The sequence below is a fragment of the Cetorhinus maximus genome, chromosome 11 (assembly GCF_964194155.1).
Source record: "Cetorhinus maximus chromosome 11, sCetMax3.hap1.1, whole genome shotgun sequence".
NCBI lineage: Eukaryota > Metazoa > Chordata > Chondrichthyes > Lamniformes > Cetorhinidae > Cetorhinus > Cetorhinus maximus.
Genome location: NC_135889.1, coordinates 63,226,190 through 63,245,243, shown reverse-complemented (window position 1 = coordinate 63,245,243; position 19,054 = coordinate 63,226,190). Strand labels below are relative to the sequence as shown.

The 19,054-nt window shown below is 39.1% G+C and overlaps 1 protein-coding gene across 2 annotated transcripts in view; it reads left to right on the top strand.

Annotated features, from left to right (window-relative positions):
- The window catches only part of LOC144686640 (cytoplasmic dynein 1 intermediate chain 2-like), a 95,044-nt gene that overhangs the window by 66,145 nt on the left and 9,845 nt on the right, over positions 1-19,054 (top strand). For both annotated transcript variants that reach the window (XM_078552104.1, XM_078552105.1), the window contains 7 exons: positions 1,206-1,289; positions 6,654-6,816; positions 6,911-7,010; positions 10,637-10,762; positions 11,688-11,834; positions 12,042-12,155; positions 16,843-16,976. In XM_078552104.1, coding sequence (XP_078408230.1) covers positions 1,206-1,289; positions 6,654-6,816; positions 6,911-7,010; positions 10,637-10,762; positions 11,688-11,834; positions 12,042-12,155; positions 16,843-16,976 — 868 coding nt within the window. The remainder of the gene's footprint in view (positions 1-1,205; positions 1,290-6,653; positions 6,817-6,910; positions 7,011-10,636; positions 10,763-11,687; positions 11,835-12,041; positions 12,156-16,842; positions 16,977-19,054) is intronic.

The following is a 19,054-nucleotide window of genomic DNA, read 5'->3' as shown; positions in this document are numbered from 1 at the left end:
ACTTGTCTACCAATCAGTTCAACCAATCAGCACACTGTTTTCATACAGTATAAATATGTTGTTTCCCCTGATGTTAGTATTTTCTTGTGAATTATCTTGAGTACAAGATGAAAAACTTTGACAAAACTCTTTTTTCAGCAATGCTCTAATTGATTTAAAATTGAAATACAGAATAACATTTTTTCTATTTGAATATTTTAAATAGTTGAATTGTTTAACTCAATGGACTTATTGACATGTGACATTCAAGTGTATTACTGAACACAAAACAACTGGAACTACAGCACTATCAAGTGCTTTCTTACTTGTTAACTTTGGAAGAGTGATCCCCAGCATTTTTAAAGAGCTCCTTTTATCTGTTTGTATGTTGAACTATTGTTGAAGAAAGCATGATGTGGCAGTAAGTGCTGCTATTCTGGTATTAAACTGACTGGAAATACAAGGATTTTTTGGAGCTTTATTTTATTTATTGAAATGTGTATTGTATCTTTAAGTTAACTAGCTTTGTGTTAATTATCTTCGTTCTCTGCACAATTTCCAAATAAAACAATCTACATTGCTTCCCCACTACTTTGGTACTAGTCTTGGTTGATGATGCAGCTTTAGTAATTCATATTGTCAGTGCTCATAATTTCAAGATTTGGCCAATGAAAGTTTGAAAGTTACTGTATTTGAAATTTTGAATGTTTTTCTGTACCATATTTTTAAAAAATTGTATGAGTTGGAATATGCAGGTTTTTTTTGTGTGAGTATTCTAAGTGGAATCTTCAAGTGTATTGTAAAACTTACTTTTCCTAGAATTCATATATATTTGTAATAATCCTATGGTGTTACAGCTTGTAAGCACTGAGCAAAGTAAAAAGCAGTTATATGTCAGTACCTCTGACAATAGTAACGTCAAGAAATGATTGTCATGCCATTTTCAAGATAGAAGCCATTAGTTAGTTCTTCATTGCCCTGACATTGATGGCCTGAAGATTGCAAGCAGCAATTCAGACAGCTGTGAAATAATTTACTTTTTTCTTCATCTTTAGTAATGAGTAACATTTATTTAGATAATTAAAGTCAACATGTTAATAGCTTCTGAAAGGGGACATTTATTTTGAAGACTTCAGAATAATGTGAAAATATTGTAATTAGATGTAAGGTATTTCAAGATGTCTGTAAGGATATAACATTTATTTTTATAAACTGTTATGTTGCAGCTGAAGACGAAGAGGAAGATATTGTACCTAAGCAAACAATTGAACCAGAACCAGAGCAAATACAGAATGAAGAAATTAAAGAAGGTATTTTGGGGTGAAAATCCATTTTGAAGAGCATAAAATTATCTGTTTTCAGTGACATACTTTGTGTATTCATTTATTCATACCTGTGATCCTGTGTCAACAGTAAACATTTAACACTAGGATAACCATTTGACTATCAACTTTCTCATAATACTTTGTTTCAACAACAATAATTTATACTTGTATGAGGCTTTTAACATAGGGAAACATCCCACATCACTTCACAAGAACATTATAAAAAACAAAGTATGACACCGAGCCACAATAGGAGACATTAGGTCAGATGAGCAAAAGCCTGGATAAAGAGGAAGGTTTTAAGGCATGTCTTAAAGAGGAAAGCGAGGCGGAGAGGTGTAGAGAGGGAATTCCAGAGTTTGGGGCCTAGGCAACTGAACGCCACCAATGGTGGAGCAATAATAATTCAGAACGCATAAGAGGCCAGAATTAGAGGGGTGCAGATATCTGAGCATTGTGGGATTGGAGGAGATTACAGAGATAGGGAGGGACAAGGCCATGGAGGAATTTGAAAACAAGGGTGATAATTTTAAAGTCAAGACGCTGCTTAACTGGGAGCCAGACCAGTGAGCACAAGATGAGTCAGAGATAGGGGAATGGGACTTGATGTGAGTTAAGAAATGGACAGAAGAGTTTTGGATGACCTCAAATTTAGAGTGAGTAGAATGTGGAGGACCAGCCAGGAGTCTGTTGGAATAGACAAGTCTAGAGGTAACAAAGGCATGAATGAGGGTTTCAGCAGCTGATGAGCCAATACAGGGCTGAAGTTGCGCAATGTTATGGAGGTGGAAATAGGCAGTCTTAGTGATTGCATGAATATGAGATCGGAAGCTCATCTCTGGATCAAGTAGGACACCAAGATTGTGAAAAAAATTGGCTTAATCTCTGACTGCAGGGAGAGGGATGCAGTAAGTAGCTAGGGAATGGAGATTGGAGTAGAGGCTGAAAACAATAGCTTCAGTCTTCCAGTATTTAATTGGAAGAAAGCACTGGATGTCTGATAAGCAGTCTGATAATTCAGCACTTATGGAAGAGTCAAGAGAGGTGGTGATGAGGTAAAGCTGGGTATTGTCAGCATACATGTGAAAATTAATGCTGTGCCTTCAGATGCAGTCAGAGAGGTAGCATGTATATGAGAAATAGGAGGGGCCAAGGATAAATTATTGGGGAGAAGTTTAATTTGAAGTCCTGGCCATATATTTTTAAGTGTCTTATATTACCATTATATTCTTTAAGTATATTCTTTGAGTTGTACAAAATTGTAGAATTGTTTACGTTCACTTTCAATATCCTCAGCAACTCCTTGAGGTCAAACTGACTTCAAGATTAGTTGCCTAACATTGGAAATTTGGAACCGTCAACTCACTATGACTGATATGGTAGTTCTGTGCCAGAAAAAGGCACAATGCTCAAAAGGGCATTATGATGGGGAGCAGAGATCCAAATCTTCCAGCCTAGCTCCAGTGTACCTTGAAAGCCATTGTTGTAATGGAGAGGGTGGATCTGGCTTGCCTGTTCCCTGCCTGACTGGAAGCTGTGGATTTAATTCAGTCAGATATGCAAATAGTCATTTGGGGAGTATAGCTATAATAAGAGACATGCAGTCTAAGCTATTCATTGGGATTCCCACACGCTATAAGATTGACCTTATCGGCAACCTTGTAAATTGGGCCTGAACCATTTGCTTAACGTGCAAGCTTGATGCTGAAATAGGGCGCATCAAAGCTATCCTACAGGATAATGGTTACCCTGATGAGATCATTGCGCATTGTATATCACGCAAACTTATGAATGGGCCAAAGGTAGCCACTTGTGGTCCTGAAAAGTGCCCAGTCTACCTCAGATTACCCTGAAAGGGAAAGGTACCTCAAAAATTTGAACAATAGGTGAAGCTAGCTGTTTTACACTTTTACTATATAGTAGCAACACAAATGGAATCCTCCAGCAACAGGATGCTGCTGTCAAGCCAACAAGACATTTTACCTATCACACAAATGAGAAATGTGGCATATGAATTTCAGTGCTGATGTGATTCCAACTATGTAGGCTGCATGTCCCAATGACTGGTGGATCATATCAAACTGCAAGTACTTCCGGTTGTTCACAACAGGCAAAGTACTGACCGTATCCAACCAGGCCACGATTCTGCGATTGGACAACACTTTAGAAAAGAATTAGATGTGCACATGAAGTGCTGTAACTTCAAAGCTTTGGACCAGGAGCTTGAAAGTAGGACCAGGCTGGATAACTGTTTCTTGGCCAGCAGAGAAATAGAATCATAGATTGATTACATCACACAAGGAGGTTACTGGCCCGTCAACTCTGTGTTGGCGCTCTACAAGCCCCATTCCCCGCCCTATCCCTATAACCCTATAAATGTTTTCTCTTCAGATGTTTATCCAATTTCTTTTTGAAAGCCGCAAATGAATCTGCCTCCACCGCACTCTCAGGCACTACATTTCAGATCCTAAACACTTGCTCGATATAAAGATGATCTTCGAGTTAGCATTGCTTCTTTTGCCAATCACCTTAGATTGGTATCCATTGGTTATCAACCTCTGTGAACAGGAACAGTATCTCCTTCTATTCCATCTAGACCCATTGGATTCTAAATACCTCTATCAAATCTCTACTCAACCTTCTCTTTTCTAAGGAGAACAACCCTATCTTCTCCAATCTGTCGATATAGCTGAAGTCTCTCATTCCTGGAACCATTTTTACAAACCTTTTCTGCACCCTCTCTAAAACATTCACACCCTTCCTAAAACGTGATTCCCAGAATTGACCACACTGTTCCGGCTGTGGCCGAGCCAGTTTTTCATGAAGTTTCACCATAACCTCCTTGCTTTTGTACTTTATACCCTTATAAAGCCCAAGATCCCATATTTCTCTTCGACTATTTTTGAACCTGCCCTGCCACCTAATGATATGTGCACCTATACGTCCAGGCTTCTTTGTTCCTGTCCTCCTATTTATATTGTACTCTTTGAATTACATTGCCTTGGGAGGTCCTCCTTATCAAAATGCATCACTTCACACTTCTCTGCATTAAATTACATCTGCCTTGTGTCTGTCCATTTCACCAGTCTGCCTATGTCCGCTAAAAATCTATCATTATCCTTCTTGCCATTGACAATACTTCCAAGTTTTGTGTCATCTGCAAACTTTGAAATTGTGCCTTGTACACCCAAGTCTAGGTAATTAAAACTGCACGTCCAGCAGTGCAGCACTCCATCAGAACTATGCTGGAGTGTTAGACTTGATTTTTGTACTCAAGTCTCTGGAGTGAGAGACAATGGGTCAAGTGGCCTTCCTCTGCTAAAATTTTTCTGTTTCAATATCGAGCAAGCAGAAATTATACAGTTGTGGATGTTCAGTTGTATGACTTGGAGTTTCTAGATTCAATCTGTATAAAGCAGATTTTGAGATTGAACCAAAATAAAGTTTGGCATATGAAAAGTCAATTTGACATATGAAAACTAATTCATTAACTCTCCCAATATGATGTCTAATTGTATTTTTAAGTGTCCTTATGTTATTAGCTCTTTTTCCTTGCTAGGCAAATTATTCCAAAAGTTTAATGTTATTTGAGAGAGCATATTTTTCCCCTAATACCCGTTATAAATTTACTTACTAATTTTCATTCTCTCTTCATACTTGATATATTTTGAAGTAATAACTATAGGCTACTCATAGCTTATCCCTTTATTCTAGTTGTTCTTTCCTGTACCATTTCTGATGTGGATATATATGTTTTTGGGATTTGGTGACTGAATACTGTATTCTACAGTATCCTGACTCTGAATGTAAAGCCTTGGCATAACTTTTGTAGACTTTCAATCTAGTGTGGCACTACATTAATGCAAGTTATAATAAACAGTGGCTGTTGTGCTTGCTTTCTAATTTGAACAGTGTTTGAGGAAGAAAGTTTTTCTTCTGCCCTAAGATCTCCTTCCCAAGTTTCTTATGTTTTTCTCTCTCCATCCTGTAGGCAATGATTTATGCTTGGGTGTGCTTCCATGGTCACCAACAGACCCTTGGGATCAAGTCCACATTCTACATGTGTAAACTTGAACAATGCATGTTGATAGATTTTTGGATTTGGATGGGATTAACAATTAAATCTGATCTGTCTTCCCCCTAAGATCTACACATGCACTTTTACAGCAAAAGCAATGGGATAGCAAACAGGAGTGGGCATCCTTATGCTGGCCTTTTAACTAAGTGTCAGTTGGCTCAGTGGTATTATTCTTGCAACTTGTCAGAAGGTTTTGGGTTTAGATGACCCCAGGATACTTGGCTTTTTTCATTTCAGTGCTGACGCTGTAGAAAAGAAGAAATAATTTATTTAGTGCCTTTCACAACCTCAGGATGTCTCAAAGCGCTTCACAAGATAACTAAATACTTTTGAAGTGCAATCACTACAGTAGGAAAAAGTGGGAATTTGTGCACAGTGAGATAATGACCAGATAACCTGTTTGTGATGTTGGTTGATGGAGAACTCCTCTTTGAAAGATAGGATTAGGGGTGCTTTATTTTGGAGGAAACATTGGACCAAGGCCCATGGTTCAGCTGGATGTAAAGATCCTTGGCACTATTCAGAAAAGATGGGTTTTCTGTCTACCAATATGGTAAAGCAAACTAACTGGTCATTTATCTCATTGCTATTTACCATTTATTTCATTGTTTACCCCATATCAAATGACTACACTAATTGATTGTTGACGTCTTTGAGACACCCTGAGGCTGTGAAAAGCACCGTACAAGTTTTTTTCTTCTTTCTCTTCCTCCTTCTCCAACTCAGGGACTGGCGCTGTTTGGTTTGGCTCTACTGTTGCCTTATCCAAGATGAACTAACATCAAAATGAGGGGTTAAGCCTGAGACTACCTCAGACAGTATAGGTCAGTACCACACCATGTGTGTATGTTTTCTGCCATGAAGATTTTCAAGGATTAATCCTTGCTTTGCCCTATTTTATGTAGAGAAAAATATTTTAGATCATGGGTAAACTAATTCATTTATCAAATAAAGTAGAATAAAATTAATTTTGTATGTCTATAGTTTTTTCTGAATGCGGAAAATCTAGTTTTTTTTAAAAAAGTGATACCGGCCTTTCTTTTCAGTCCAATCGTTGAGTTTCAAATGTCAGCAAGAAATTGCACTAGATCCTGTGGCCAAAATGCTTAAATGCTACACCAATAGGCAATTTGAAGCATCTTAAAAGGAAATAAGATTGAATTGGTGGTAAAGTTAAGAAAGTTTGAAAAAAGTTATGACCTTTCTGAATTAAATAATGTTTAAAAAAACAAAATCTAAAGTCAGAAAGATTTGCTTACTTTGTTTTACAGGTGCACCACGTGAACTTACAGAAGAGGAAAAACAGCAGATTATTCACTCTGATGAATTCCGCACATTCTTTGATCACAGCACCAGAATAATTGAAAGGGCTCTTGCAGAACATAAAGATCTCTTTTTTGACTACAGTGGCAAGGATTTAGAAGAAAAAGAAGGGTATTATTTACTTAACTATTATTGTGTTTATTGCAGCAGAACTGTTTCTGAACATCTGAACAACATTTATGACTTGCATTTTGCTTCTTAACAGAGAACTCCAAGGTGGAGCTAAACTTTCTCTAAATAGACAGTTTTCTGATGAGCGTTGGTCAAAACACCGTGTTGTTACGTGCATGGACTGGTCCTCTCAGGTAGAGTTTGTTTCTCTGCTAGAGTGCTTTTTTCCCCCACTCTTTCAAATTATGTAGGATGTTTAATAAAAGTGTGCTGTTTTTTGATAAACATAAGACAATAAAGATTTCTGAGCAGAAATTTGAATTTGTATTCTTCCTGTAGTCTAAAATGTCAATGGGATGTGTTATGGGTCAATGAAAGGGGTATTGTGATTAGAGGTGATGAAGGACAGCGACAGCTCCTTTGCATTGACACTGAGGTGTTCTGAATGTGTAATAGCACCAATATAAAATTAGTTTTTCAGGATCAAATGAGTTACCCAGTAGTAATTATGAGCTTAGAACACTGTAAAAACTCAGTTACACTTCATTCAACAAGGCGTACCTTTTTCAAGGATTTCCACACTGAGACTTGTGCAAAAATGGAACTTCAACAGCGCACCTAATGGAAAAGTATGGAATCCGCGTTTAACTGCATACATGTAAACTCTAGTAGTTACTGCCTGAGGAGCAATGATGGCAAACACTAACAGTTTCACCTCCATTATTACTGCAAAATATGTTTGCTAAACCTACTTTCTGATCATATATGTAAATAAAAAAACAGCAAAGGACTCAACACTAACCCCGAGAACACTACTTCTTACATTTCCAACACACTCTCCTCCCCTCACTCCCCCCACCCCATCCCCAGCCAATCTAAAAGACACCCATTAACCACTTTTGTCTTCTTACAAGCTTATTATCAATACTGCCACATTCCTTTTAATACTGTATGCCTCAAATGTCTTGTTTGTAGCATGTTATCTGTCCCCTTGTTGAAAATCCATATACACAGCTTCCCTGCTTTTCCCTTATCGATATATTCTATTATTTCCTCAATTGCCTATTTAGACATATCTTGCCTTTGAAACTCTGTACTAGCAGCACTTAATTAACCCATGGCTTTCCTGCCTTTAATTTTATTCCATACTAAAACATTTCAATGTTAGGCTAGTTTATCTCTTCCTCTCTTGAACAAATGTGTTACATTGGCAATCTTCCGGTCTTCTGGCATAACTTCTACATCAGATGATTTTTGAAATATTGTGTTCAGAACCGTTGCTATTTCCACCCTAACTTCCATAAACATTCCAAGATACATGGTTTTAAGGCCCAGCGTTTTTCCAATCAACTATTTCAGCATGACTTCCTTAGCTATTATTATCCTACCTAAATGCTGCATCCATCCTCTTGTATCCTTTGATTCCTACCTATTAAACACTTTTTTGAAAGCTGATGTGTTCATGTAGTACGTACAACACTTTTGAGATTTCCTTTGTCACCTCTAATCACAATACCCTTTTCAACTATTTATTTTTGTGTCTGACAAATCAGTTATTATTTACTTTTATGCTGTATGTCAGTCTTCATACTCCTCCCCATAGCCTTTCTAACTTCCTTTTGCTTATTTGGCGTTAACCAATAAAAATGAATTCATTCAGAAAATCTTTTTTTACCTGTAGTCTAACTGGTGATGCACAATATATTGTAATGTTCTGATGAAAGGTCATTGACTTGAAATGTTAACTTTTTCTCCAGAGATGCTACCATCCCTGCTGAGCATTTCCAGCATTTTGTTTTTATTTCAATTTTTTTTTTACTGATTAACTGGGTTTATCATCAAGTTCAATAATTCTAATTATTGTAGTAAAAATTAAGCTAGTTTTTATTTATTCACCACCTGCGCTTTACATAAGGCAACAGAAACAAAAATAAATGTGGAAATTCTTTGAAGGCAGCTTGTCTACTAATCTTGAAGCAATGCCTATACAATGCTACATTGGGCCAGATGACCAGTGTTACACTGCTGGCTCCTATGTTGCTCTAATCCAGCAACAACAGAGCTCCCAACATCAGTTAATTCTAAGTGATAAGGTACCATACAGGGCCACGGACTCTTGTATTAAACGTATAGAAAATTAATTTTCAACAGTTTAAATTTGGTTTCACAGTGGATTGTCTAAGCAGTGTGAAACAACCAAAACAATATTGTGGAGGTGGTCTCAAATCTATTGCTTTTGATGTGAGCTGAAATTAGATCACCAATGTGACTGTCAAGTTATAAAGATAGTTTTATTACACATGTAAAAAGTAGTGTTCACGGGGTTAGTGTTGTATTTTATTCATATATGATCCATAATTGAGTATAGCAAATGAATTTTGCAGTAATAATGGCAGCAAAACTGTCAGTGTTTCCATAATTGCAATTATGTTCACACGTATGCAGTTAAACAGATTCCGTACTCTTCCATAGGATGCACTGTTGAAGTTCCATTTTTGCACTCCTATTCTCGGTATGGAAACCCTTGAAAAAGGTATGCCTTGTGGAATGAAGTGTGACTGAGTATTTACAGTATTCTAAGTTCACAATTACTGCAGAGTAACTTCTTTGGTCCTGAAAAACTAATTTTATATTGGTGTAACATCAGTTTCTCCATCATGATAAATTCACATGAAAATAATACTTTTTTAAAGTTTATGATGTGTTGGCTTTTACCTTAATACAAAAGCACAATATTCTGATACTGGAATTCTGAAATAAAAAACAGAAAATGCTGAAAATACTCAGTTCCTGTAGCATTCATGGAGAGAGAAACAGCATGAACATTTCAAGTTTGTGATGGAGCCCTGAAACAGCGCTGTGCCCTCTACAAAGGGATCTGTGCGAATAGGGTAAGCAATGGTGTGCCACCTCGATCAGATTGAAGAATCTTTCCTGAGGCTGCATGCAGGAAGTATTTAACTCGATGTAAAGTCATGTACCGAAAACAAAATAAGGAGAGGTAAAGAAAATGGGATTAGGAGAGAGAGATAAAAGAAACAAAAGTTTTTAAAAATTAATTTTAAATCTCCAACAAGAATTTAAATCTGAAGGATTTAAACTGTGCACTTGTAAATTTTCAGTGCCAGAAAGCTGGTTTGGTAGCAATTAAGACTTCTTATGCCCTTAAAAATTCACTTACACTTGACTAGATGCCCTGATTTTTTTTTCTGGTGTGTTTAGTGGGTATCTAATGGATAAGTACTTCAACTTCACATCCTCTGTGTTTGAATGCTGTCTCTCTTGGAGAGGTACTGGTTAGCGCAGCTTCTGGAGGGGTAGGGCAACTTTGAGAGCATTTCCTGATTTCCACATTTAACTGTGCATTTGGGAACACTGGAGGTTGATGTACAATTTATTCCTTGATAATGGTGAGCGCTGTTATTCCAATCCTTGCCATTCCTCAAACCTTTTTCTAAAGTGCTATGTTCTTTCTTTATTGATGAAAGAATTCACAAAAACTAAATCAGTATAAATAGTAGTTGTAGTTCATCACTTAAATATCACGTACCTAACTTGCATGAACCTAAAATGCTTACTAGTTTCATTACTATCCTTAATAATGAAGTATTGTATTTCACCATGGCCATTTCATTATGGATTCTCTAGGTGTCTGAAACATTATGTACACTTTCAGCTTTGCAGTGGTTTGCAGTCCCATCTGTTTGCAACAGTGACTGACATACAGCTAAAATGCTAACTACCATACAGCAAAGTATGCTAAGCCTGAGGTGATTTACACTTCCTGTTAATATTTCTTTTCTGATTTTGCTGTCAACAGTATCCAGAACTTCTTGTTGCCTCATATAACAACAATGAGGATGTTCCTCATGAACCAGATGGTGTGGCTCTTGTATGGAATATGAAATTTAAGAAAACTACCCCAGAGTATGTCTTCCACTGCCAGGTATAGTATGAGATCTTGTCCAGCCAAAGCCGTGATTTAATTCAAAGAAAGAAAAGTGGACCATTGCCAAAGACTTTCCCATGCCTGTTCATTTAATGATTTCATTAGTCCAGCATGCACATTCATTTTCAACACTTATGTTGGTATGTGCTGTAAAAACTTTCCTTGTGTGAGGAATGTTTAGTACGTGATAGCTATATAAGATATTGTACAAGTTTTGTAACAATAGAAGTGCATTAGACTGATGCATCCACAATTAGATTCAGATATCTCAGTGTTACTTGCATTACTGAAAAACCCAGCTTCAATTAAGAAGCCATTTTCAAATCCCTTCAAGATCACTCAATATTCAGCTGGCAGGGATTGAAATTGAACAATGCAAGTCAGTTTTTCTTTCTATTTTACCTCCCTCCCTAAATAGCTCTGTGTGAGTTTAGGTGCTTTCTGTCCAGGAAAGCTGATCATACTACTTTATAATACATCATAAAGCCACATTGACCAAAATACCATTATCACCACATAGAATTAAGTATGCATATAAGCATGCAGTAAAATAAAAGTACTTATACTTTATATAAGAATTGATCTTGCAGATTTAAAGAATGAATTACCAGAGCCGCATTTATAAAGGTGATTATTCAGATTATATCTGTGTTCTCAGTGTGAATGTATGCATGGGTTACAAAATTATACACTTTTCATACATTTTGTATGACTAGTTGTATAGAAATAAATGGGGAGGTTTTTTAAAAAAAATGATAAATAAATTGGGCAATGGATGGGAGTTTTAAAAAAAAAGCAATTGAATGAGCAAAATGTTCTGATTTTAATCCTAAATGGAACTACCTCTAGTGAATGCTATTGAAAATTGCTGCCATGTTACTTTTTCTTCATACCAGACTGGCTTTATTATGTTTTTCAACAGTCATCTGTGATGTCAGCTTCCTTTGCACGATTTCATCCAAATCTGGTAGTTGGGGGAACATATTCTGGCCAGATTGTGCTCTGGGATAATCGCAGTAACAAAAGGACACCAGTCCAAAGAACGCCACTTTCTGCTGCTGCTCACACGGTACAGTTTAAAAATACAAACTGCCTAAACTAAAATCTTGAAGTACAAACTTAAAAGAGCAGAGATTAAAATTCATTTTTGGAAAAATTGTAAAGGTTGACATTTTAAAAATATTTTTTCCTAACATTCCATATAATGGTAAAATGATAAAGCATTTGTAATAATCAGATTGGCAAAAGTATTAAGCAGAAAATAATCTCCCTACAGCATCCAGTCTACTGTGTGAATGTAGTTGGTTCTCAAAATGCTCATAACCTGATCAGTATTTCTACTGATGGGAAGATCTGCTCGTGGAGTCTGGATATGCTTTCTCAACCACAGGTAAAGGAAAACTAATTAAAGAAATGTAGATAGTGTTACAGCTTATTTTATTTTCTGTGCATTATCTTTCATTGTATGTGCACTGATTTCTTGAGCCATTTTTAAAATTAAATAAAGCAGTCTTTTAACGGTTTTGGATACTAAAAATGTTGCTATTTTTAATAGCAAACAAATTTAGTTCAGAACTGTTTTGTTTTGTATATTGCTGTGAAGATCTGGTTCATGGTTTGTGTGTTTTAGAATATAACTTAGTTTTAGGAATTAAAATTTTAAATGTAGAAAATCCAGCCCTGAAGTGAATGCAATTGAAACAACCTTGGAGTCTATTACACTTAAAAAGTTAGGACCATGTTGACTTAAGAGGTTAACAGCTTGAAAGGTAAGTTCATAAAACAGCAGGTGGAGAAACTTAAACAATGCATGACCTATATGTGGGCCATTTGGTGGAGACATTGCATTTGCAATCATTTCAGTAAGGGCAGTTCAGAGAGACGTATTTATTATGAGAGTTAGAGCTAAATTAGTTTAAAAGCATTGAGTAAACCCTTGTTCATTCATAGGATTGGGGCGTCGCTGGCTAGGCCAGCATTTATTACCTGTCCCTAATTGCCCTTGAGAACTGAGTGGCTTGCAAGGCCATTTCAGAGGACATTTGAGGGTAATCTACATTGCTGTGGATCTGGAGTCACGTGTTGGCCAGACCAGGTAAGGGCGGCAGATTTCCTTCCCTAAAGGACATTCGTGAACCAGATGGGTTTTTATGACAATCGACAATGGTTTCATGGTCATCTTTAGATTTATTCCAGATTTTTATCCCTGAAGGGTTATAAAGTCCATTTCTTCAGATAACGAAGGAATTTTAAATGAGTGATACTCAATCTAAAGGTCTATTTGAGGATATCCCACAGAGTACGCTATGTCATCATGGAGATGGGTGCTGCTTAAGGAGCCTCTCTGGTTTCAATTTATCTGAGTGTTTGCTGAGAGAATTTGTTGCAGTTTCGGCCTAGTGTGTGCAGCTTGCTGAGAGAAGATAGCCAAAGTAAATGATAGTTGGTTAGGCCTGCACTGTAAGCTGAGAAAAAGCTAACTTCTTCATTCACCTCATGGACTGCGGGGGTAGGACTTAATCTCAATTTAAATTTTGAGGGAACAGAAACTGGAAGATTGCCTACTTTGAAGCTAGTGGAAGAATCTACAGTGGTCCTCAGCCTTGTGGCAAAAGATAGCAATCAGCAGATTAGCTTGGAAGTACTGAGAAGGGCAATCAGAATAAGGGACTGAGGCATCCACAGTCAAGAGGTAGTAAAATGAAAGCCTTACATCACTTGAATTTTCCTTTGTCCCAGTTCTCAGAAGTTCTGGAAGACTGGCATACTTTGGGTGGTCCCAACAGAAGTAAATAACTCAAAGATATCAAGTGCAAGAGAATTCTTGGGGGAAGTAAGAAGTAAAATTGAGATGCTTAACATACATAGTTATAACCTAGAATATTAACCTAACCATATTTGTTTTGTTTAATTTTGTATACAATAAAGTTTGGCCTGAATTTTCAGGAGCCCCCGCCATCCGAAGAGTCGGTGGGGAATGCTTCCCCGCCGACTCCAGGCCTGATGCCATTTCACGCTCTAATGAGTGTTAATTGGCATAAGGCGGGACTTCTGCCCATCACCCAGAGGAAGTCCTGCCTTGGAGAGCTGCCAGCCAATCAGATTGGCTGGAAGAGGTATTGCAGGGAGCTGCCTGGAACTAAGTGCCAGGAACCGGAAGAGAGGTAAGTGGCTGGGGTCCCGAGGGCGGATGAGGTCTGGGGGGTCTTGGGGGTGGAGGTCTGAAGGTGGTCATGCCTTAAGGGAGGGTACCTCAGTCGGAAGGGGACTTTTGATAGAGGTGCATTTTAACTACTACATTTAAATGTTTGTTTTTTTAGTACAAAGTTTACTTTAAATTCAGTATCTATTGCACAACTATTCAAAGTTTACGGCTATAGCAAAGCTGCATAGTTTTAAATTCATTTACGGCATGTGGGCGTTGCTGGTGAGGCTAGCATTTAATGCCCATCCCTAATTGCCCTTGAAAAGGTGGTGTTGAGCTGCTGTCTTCAATTGCTACAGTCTCTGTGGTGTAGGTACACCCACAGTGCTATTAGGGAGGGAGTTCCAGGATTTTGACCCAGTGACAGTGAAGGGATGAAGATATATTTCCAAGTCAGGATTGAGAGTGGTTTGGAGGGGAATTTCCAGGTGGTGGTGTTCCCATGTATCTGCTGCCTTTGTCTGTATAGAAAGTAGTGGTTGTGGGTTTGAAAGGTGCTGCCTAAGGAGCATTGGTAAATTTCTGCAGTGCATCTTGTAGATGGTACACACTGCTGCCACTGTTTGTCGGTGGTGGAGGGAGGGAATGTAGGGAAAGGGTGCCAATCAAGCGGGCTGCTTTGTCCTGGATGGTGTCAAGCTTCTTGAGTGTTGTGGAGCTGCACTCATCTAGGCAAGCGGAGAGTATTGGACAGGCTTTGGGGAGTCAGGAGGTGAGTTACTCGCTGCAGTATTTCTAGCCTCTGACCTGCCCTTGTAGCCACAGTATTTATATGACTAGTCCAGTTCAGCTTCTGGTCAATGGAAACCCCCAGGATGTTGTTAGTGGGGGATTCAGCGATGGTAGTGTTATTGGATGTCATGGGGGGGGATGGTTAGATTCTCTCTTGTTAGAGATGGTCATTGCCTGGCATTTGTGTGATGCAAATATTACTTGCCACTTGTCAGCCCAAACCTGGATATTGTCCAGGTCTTGCTGCATTTGGACATAGACTGCTTCAGTATCTGAGGAGTCGCGAATGGTGCAGAACATTGTTCAATCATCAGCGAACACCCCCATATCTGACCTTATGGAAGGAAGGTCATTGGTGAAGCAGCTAAAGATGGTTGGGCCTAGAACACTACCTTGAGGAACTCCTGCAGTGATGTCCTGGAACTGAGATGATTGACCTCCCAACTACCACAACCATCTTCCTTTGTGCTAGGTATGACTTCAAACAGCAGAGAGTTTCCCCCTGATTCCCACTGACAACAATTTTACGAGGGCTCCTTGATGCCACACTTAGTCAAATGCTGCCTTGATGTCAAGGGCAGTCACTCTCACCTCACCCTTGGAGTTCAGCCCTTTGGTCATGTTTGAACCAAAGCTGTGATGAGGTCAGAGGCTGAGTGACCCTGGTGGAACCCAAACTTACTGTAAGTGAGCAGGTTATTGCAAAGCAAGTGTTGCTTGATAGCACTGTTGAATGACCCCTTCCTTCACTTTACTGATGATCAAGAGTAGACTGATGGGGCGGTAATTGGCTGGGCTGGATTTGCCCTGCTTTTTGTGTACAGTACTTACCTGGGCAATTTTTCACATAGCTGGGTAGATGCCAGTGTTGTAGCTGTACTGGAGCAGTTTGGCTAGGGGTGCGGCAAGTTCTGGAGCACAAGTCTTCAGTACTATTGCTGGAATATTGTTAGGGCCCATAGCCTTTGCAGTATCCAGTGCCTTCAGCTGTTTCTTGATATAACATGGAGTGAATCAAATTGGCTGAAGACTGGCATCTGTGATGCTGGGGACCTCCAGAAGAGGCCGAGATGGATCATCCACTTGGCAATTCTGGCTGAAGATTGTTGCAAATGCTTTAGCCTTATCTTTTGCACTATTGTGCTCGACTCCCTCATCGTTGAGGATGAGGATATTTGTGGAGCCGACTCCCCCAGTGAGTTGTTTAATTGTCCACCACCGTTCACAACTGGATGTGGCAGGTCTGCAGAGCTTAGATCTGATTCTACGGCTGTGGAATCGCTTAGCTCTGTCTATCACTTGCTGCTAATGCTGTTTGACATGCAAGTAGTCCTGTGTTGTAGCTTCACCAGGTTAACACCTAATTTTTAGGTTTGCCTGGTGCTGCTCCTGGCATGTCCTCCTACACTCTTCATTGAACCAGGCTTGATCCCCTGGCTTGGTGATAATGGTAGAGTGGGGGATATGCCAGGCAATGAGGTTACAGATTGTGGTTAAGTATAATTCTGTTGCTGCTGATGGCCCACAGTACCTCAAGAATGCCCAGTCTTGAGTTGCTAGATGTGTTTGAAATCTATCCCATTTAGCACAGTGGTGGTAGTGCCACACAATATGATGGAGGATATCCTGCTGCCTGTATCCTAATTTGCATCAAACCCTAATCACTCAGCACCTAGGAGTTCCCTGACCAACATTAACTCCTGTATCAACATCACCTTGATTTTAAAATTCTCACCCTTTTCAAATCAGATTGAGTCTGTATGTGGGCACTGAACTCATTCTGCTCTGGGCTGGGCCTAAAGGAATCTTGTGCCTCCTCTAGCTCTGATTACGTTTATAAGCAGGACCTGAAATTAATCCCATTTTGTTTAGCACTGAGAAATTGCATTTTAAAATTTGAAAGCAGGCTTTATGTAAAGTTCCTTACTCTGGCTACTGGATGTGGCTCCCACCCAAAGCATTAGTACTCTGGCTGGGCTCCTGATATTCAGTATCCCTCTTCCCCACCCTCTTATTTTGCATCTTGTCCCTATAGCACCATGAATACATAAGAATACAGGTATTTTGCTTTGTCAGCTTGATTCACATATATTAAGTCAGCAAACAAGAATGTTCACTCTGGAAATGTTGTTTTATACAGGATAGCATGGAGTTGATGCACAAGCAGTCTAAAGCAGTAGCTGTTACTTGCATGTCCTTCCCATTGGGTGATGTCAACAATTTTGTGGTTGGTAGTGAGGAAGGTTCTATATACACAGCATGCCGCCATGGAAGGTAAGGCAGAAAATAGTTCAAATGTTTCGTTGTGTTTAATTATTTCCCTTTCAATTTCACTGTACATTCTGCTAATAAAATGGGATACAGATCAATACTGGTTGTTTGTAAAGACACTGCTATTAGGAATTTTTGAATGCAAACCTATAGGAAATGCCAGATATTCTACCAGGATTTAATGATTTTTGGATTTGAACAGTATAATTGTACATCAAAACCTTTGTAGGAAAGTTGTTCATCTTACTGTCCAATTTTGCATTTTTGCCCCCTCTTCCCATCTAATGAGACTCTATTTGCTATTGGTAAAGGGAATAAAGTCTACACATAAAGTTTGAGGCAGATTATGTAATTAGAAAGTAAGAATCTCCATGTAGCATTACTGTTAGTCTTAATTCCTGTTTTCATTTTTTTAAATCTAAGACCAGCAAACAATGTGTGGAGTTTCTGTAACTTTGTCTTTATTTCATGTTTTAAGTTGTTTTATTTATCTGCATCTTGAAATGTTTTTTTCCACCTTTTCTGAAAATGAAATTTGAGTTGGGTCCTCTTATCCAAAGTGCCCATTACACCCTCATAAAACGCAATCAATGGGCATCAAGGAGGAAGCTTTCCAGTGGCTGAGTTTGTTTATGGAATAAAGGAAGATGATTGTGTTTGAATAAAGGGAGTTAATTGATCATCTCAGCCCTAAGATATCACTGTGGAAGAACTGGAGGGCAGCACCTTGGGCCCAACCATCTTCGGCTGCTTCGTCAATAATCTCCCGTCCATCATAAGATCCAAAATGGAGCTGTTCATTGATGAATGCACCTTGTTCAGTTCCATTCCCAATTCCTCAGAGTGAAGCAGTTCACACCCCTTTGCAGAAAGGCGCGGGCAAACATCCAGTCTTGGGCTGCTTCCGCATTCAGTGGTATTACCATTCCTAAATCCCCAAACATCAACATCCTGCAACATTGACCAGCAGCTCAATTGGACCAGCTACAGAAATGCCATGGTCATGAGAGCAGGTCAGAATCTAGCATTCTGAGACGAGTAACTCACCACCTGACTCCCCAAAACTTCACCACGACCTAAAGGCCCAAAACAGGAGTGTCATGGACTTCTTTACATTTGCCTGTATGTGTGCAGCTGTAACAGCACTCAAGAAGCTCCACTCCTCCATCTTGGACAAAGTATCTGCTTGATCATCAGTCCATCAACCACCTTAACCAATCCAGTCCTTCCACCACCAGCTCACTGTCGCTACAACACGTACCATCTACAAGGTGCATTGCAGCAACTCACCAAGGCTTCTTTGACTGTACCTCCTAAACCTGTGACCTCTGCCAACCGGAAACTCGAGGGAAACAGATGCATGAGAACTCCATCTTGTCCAAGTTACCCATGAAGTGTGTCTCATCAAATTACACCAAGTGCAAAGCATAGAGACAGATTCAGTTTAACTGGTCTATGGCACCGTTATAATCCATGTGAGATGCCTCCCACCCTATACATCTAACCATATAAGCGTATTCTTTTCATTCCTCTCTCTCTCATGCTTATAAAGCACCCGATTAAATGCATGTATGTTCTTTGTCCCAACTACTGCTTGTTTTACTGTGTTTCACATTCTTACCAGTCTTTGGGTAAAGAAGTTTCTTCTGAATTTCCTATTGGATTTGTTAGTGACTTATCTTATAAATATAGCCTCTGGTTTTGGACTCATCACAAGCATAAACAACAATGTGTATTTATATAGAGCCTCTAACATAGTAAAATGGCCCTAGGCTCTTCATAGGAGTATTATTTGACACTGAGATACACCACGAGATATTAGGACACAGAGGTAGGTTTTAAAGAGTGCCTAAAAGGAGAGCGAGGTAGAGAGGGAGGTTTAGGGAAGGAATTCCAGAGGGTTCCCAAACTGTGGGTTGCAACCCCCAGGTGGGGTCGTAGGCTGAGCAAGTGGGGTTGCAAGCTCGGAGGCAATGGCAGCTGAGGAGTGGAGATTCAGGTAGGATAGTCCTGTGTTCAGGTTTGAGGTGCCAAGGCATGCATGCGCAATTTTTTTTTGCTCGCCGATGGTTCATGTGAAT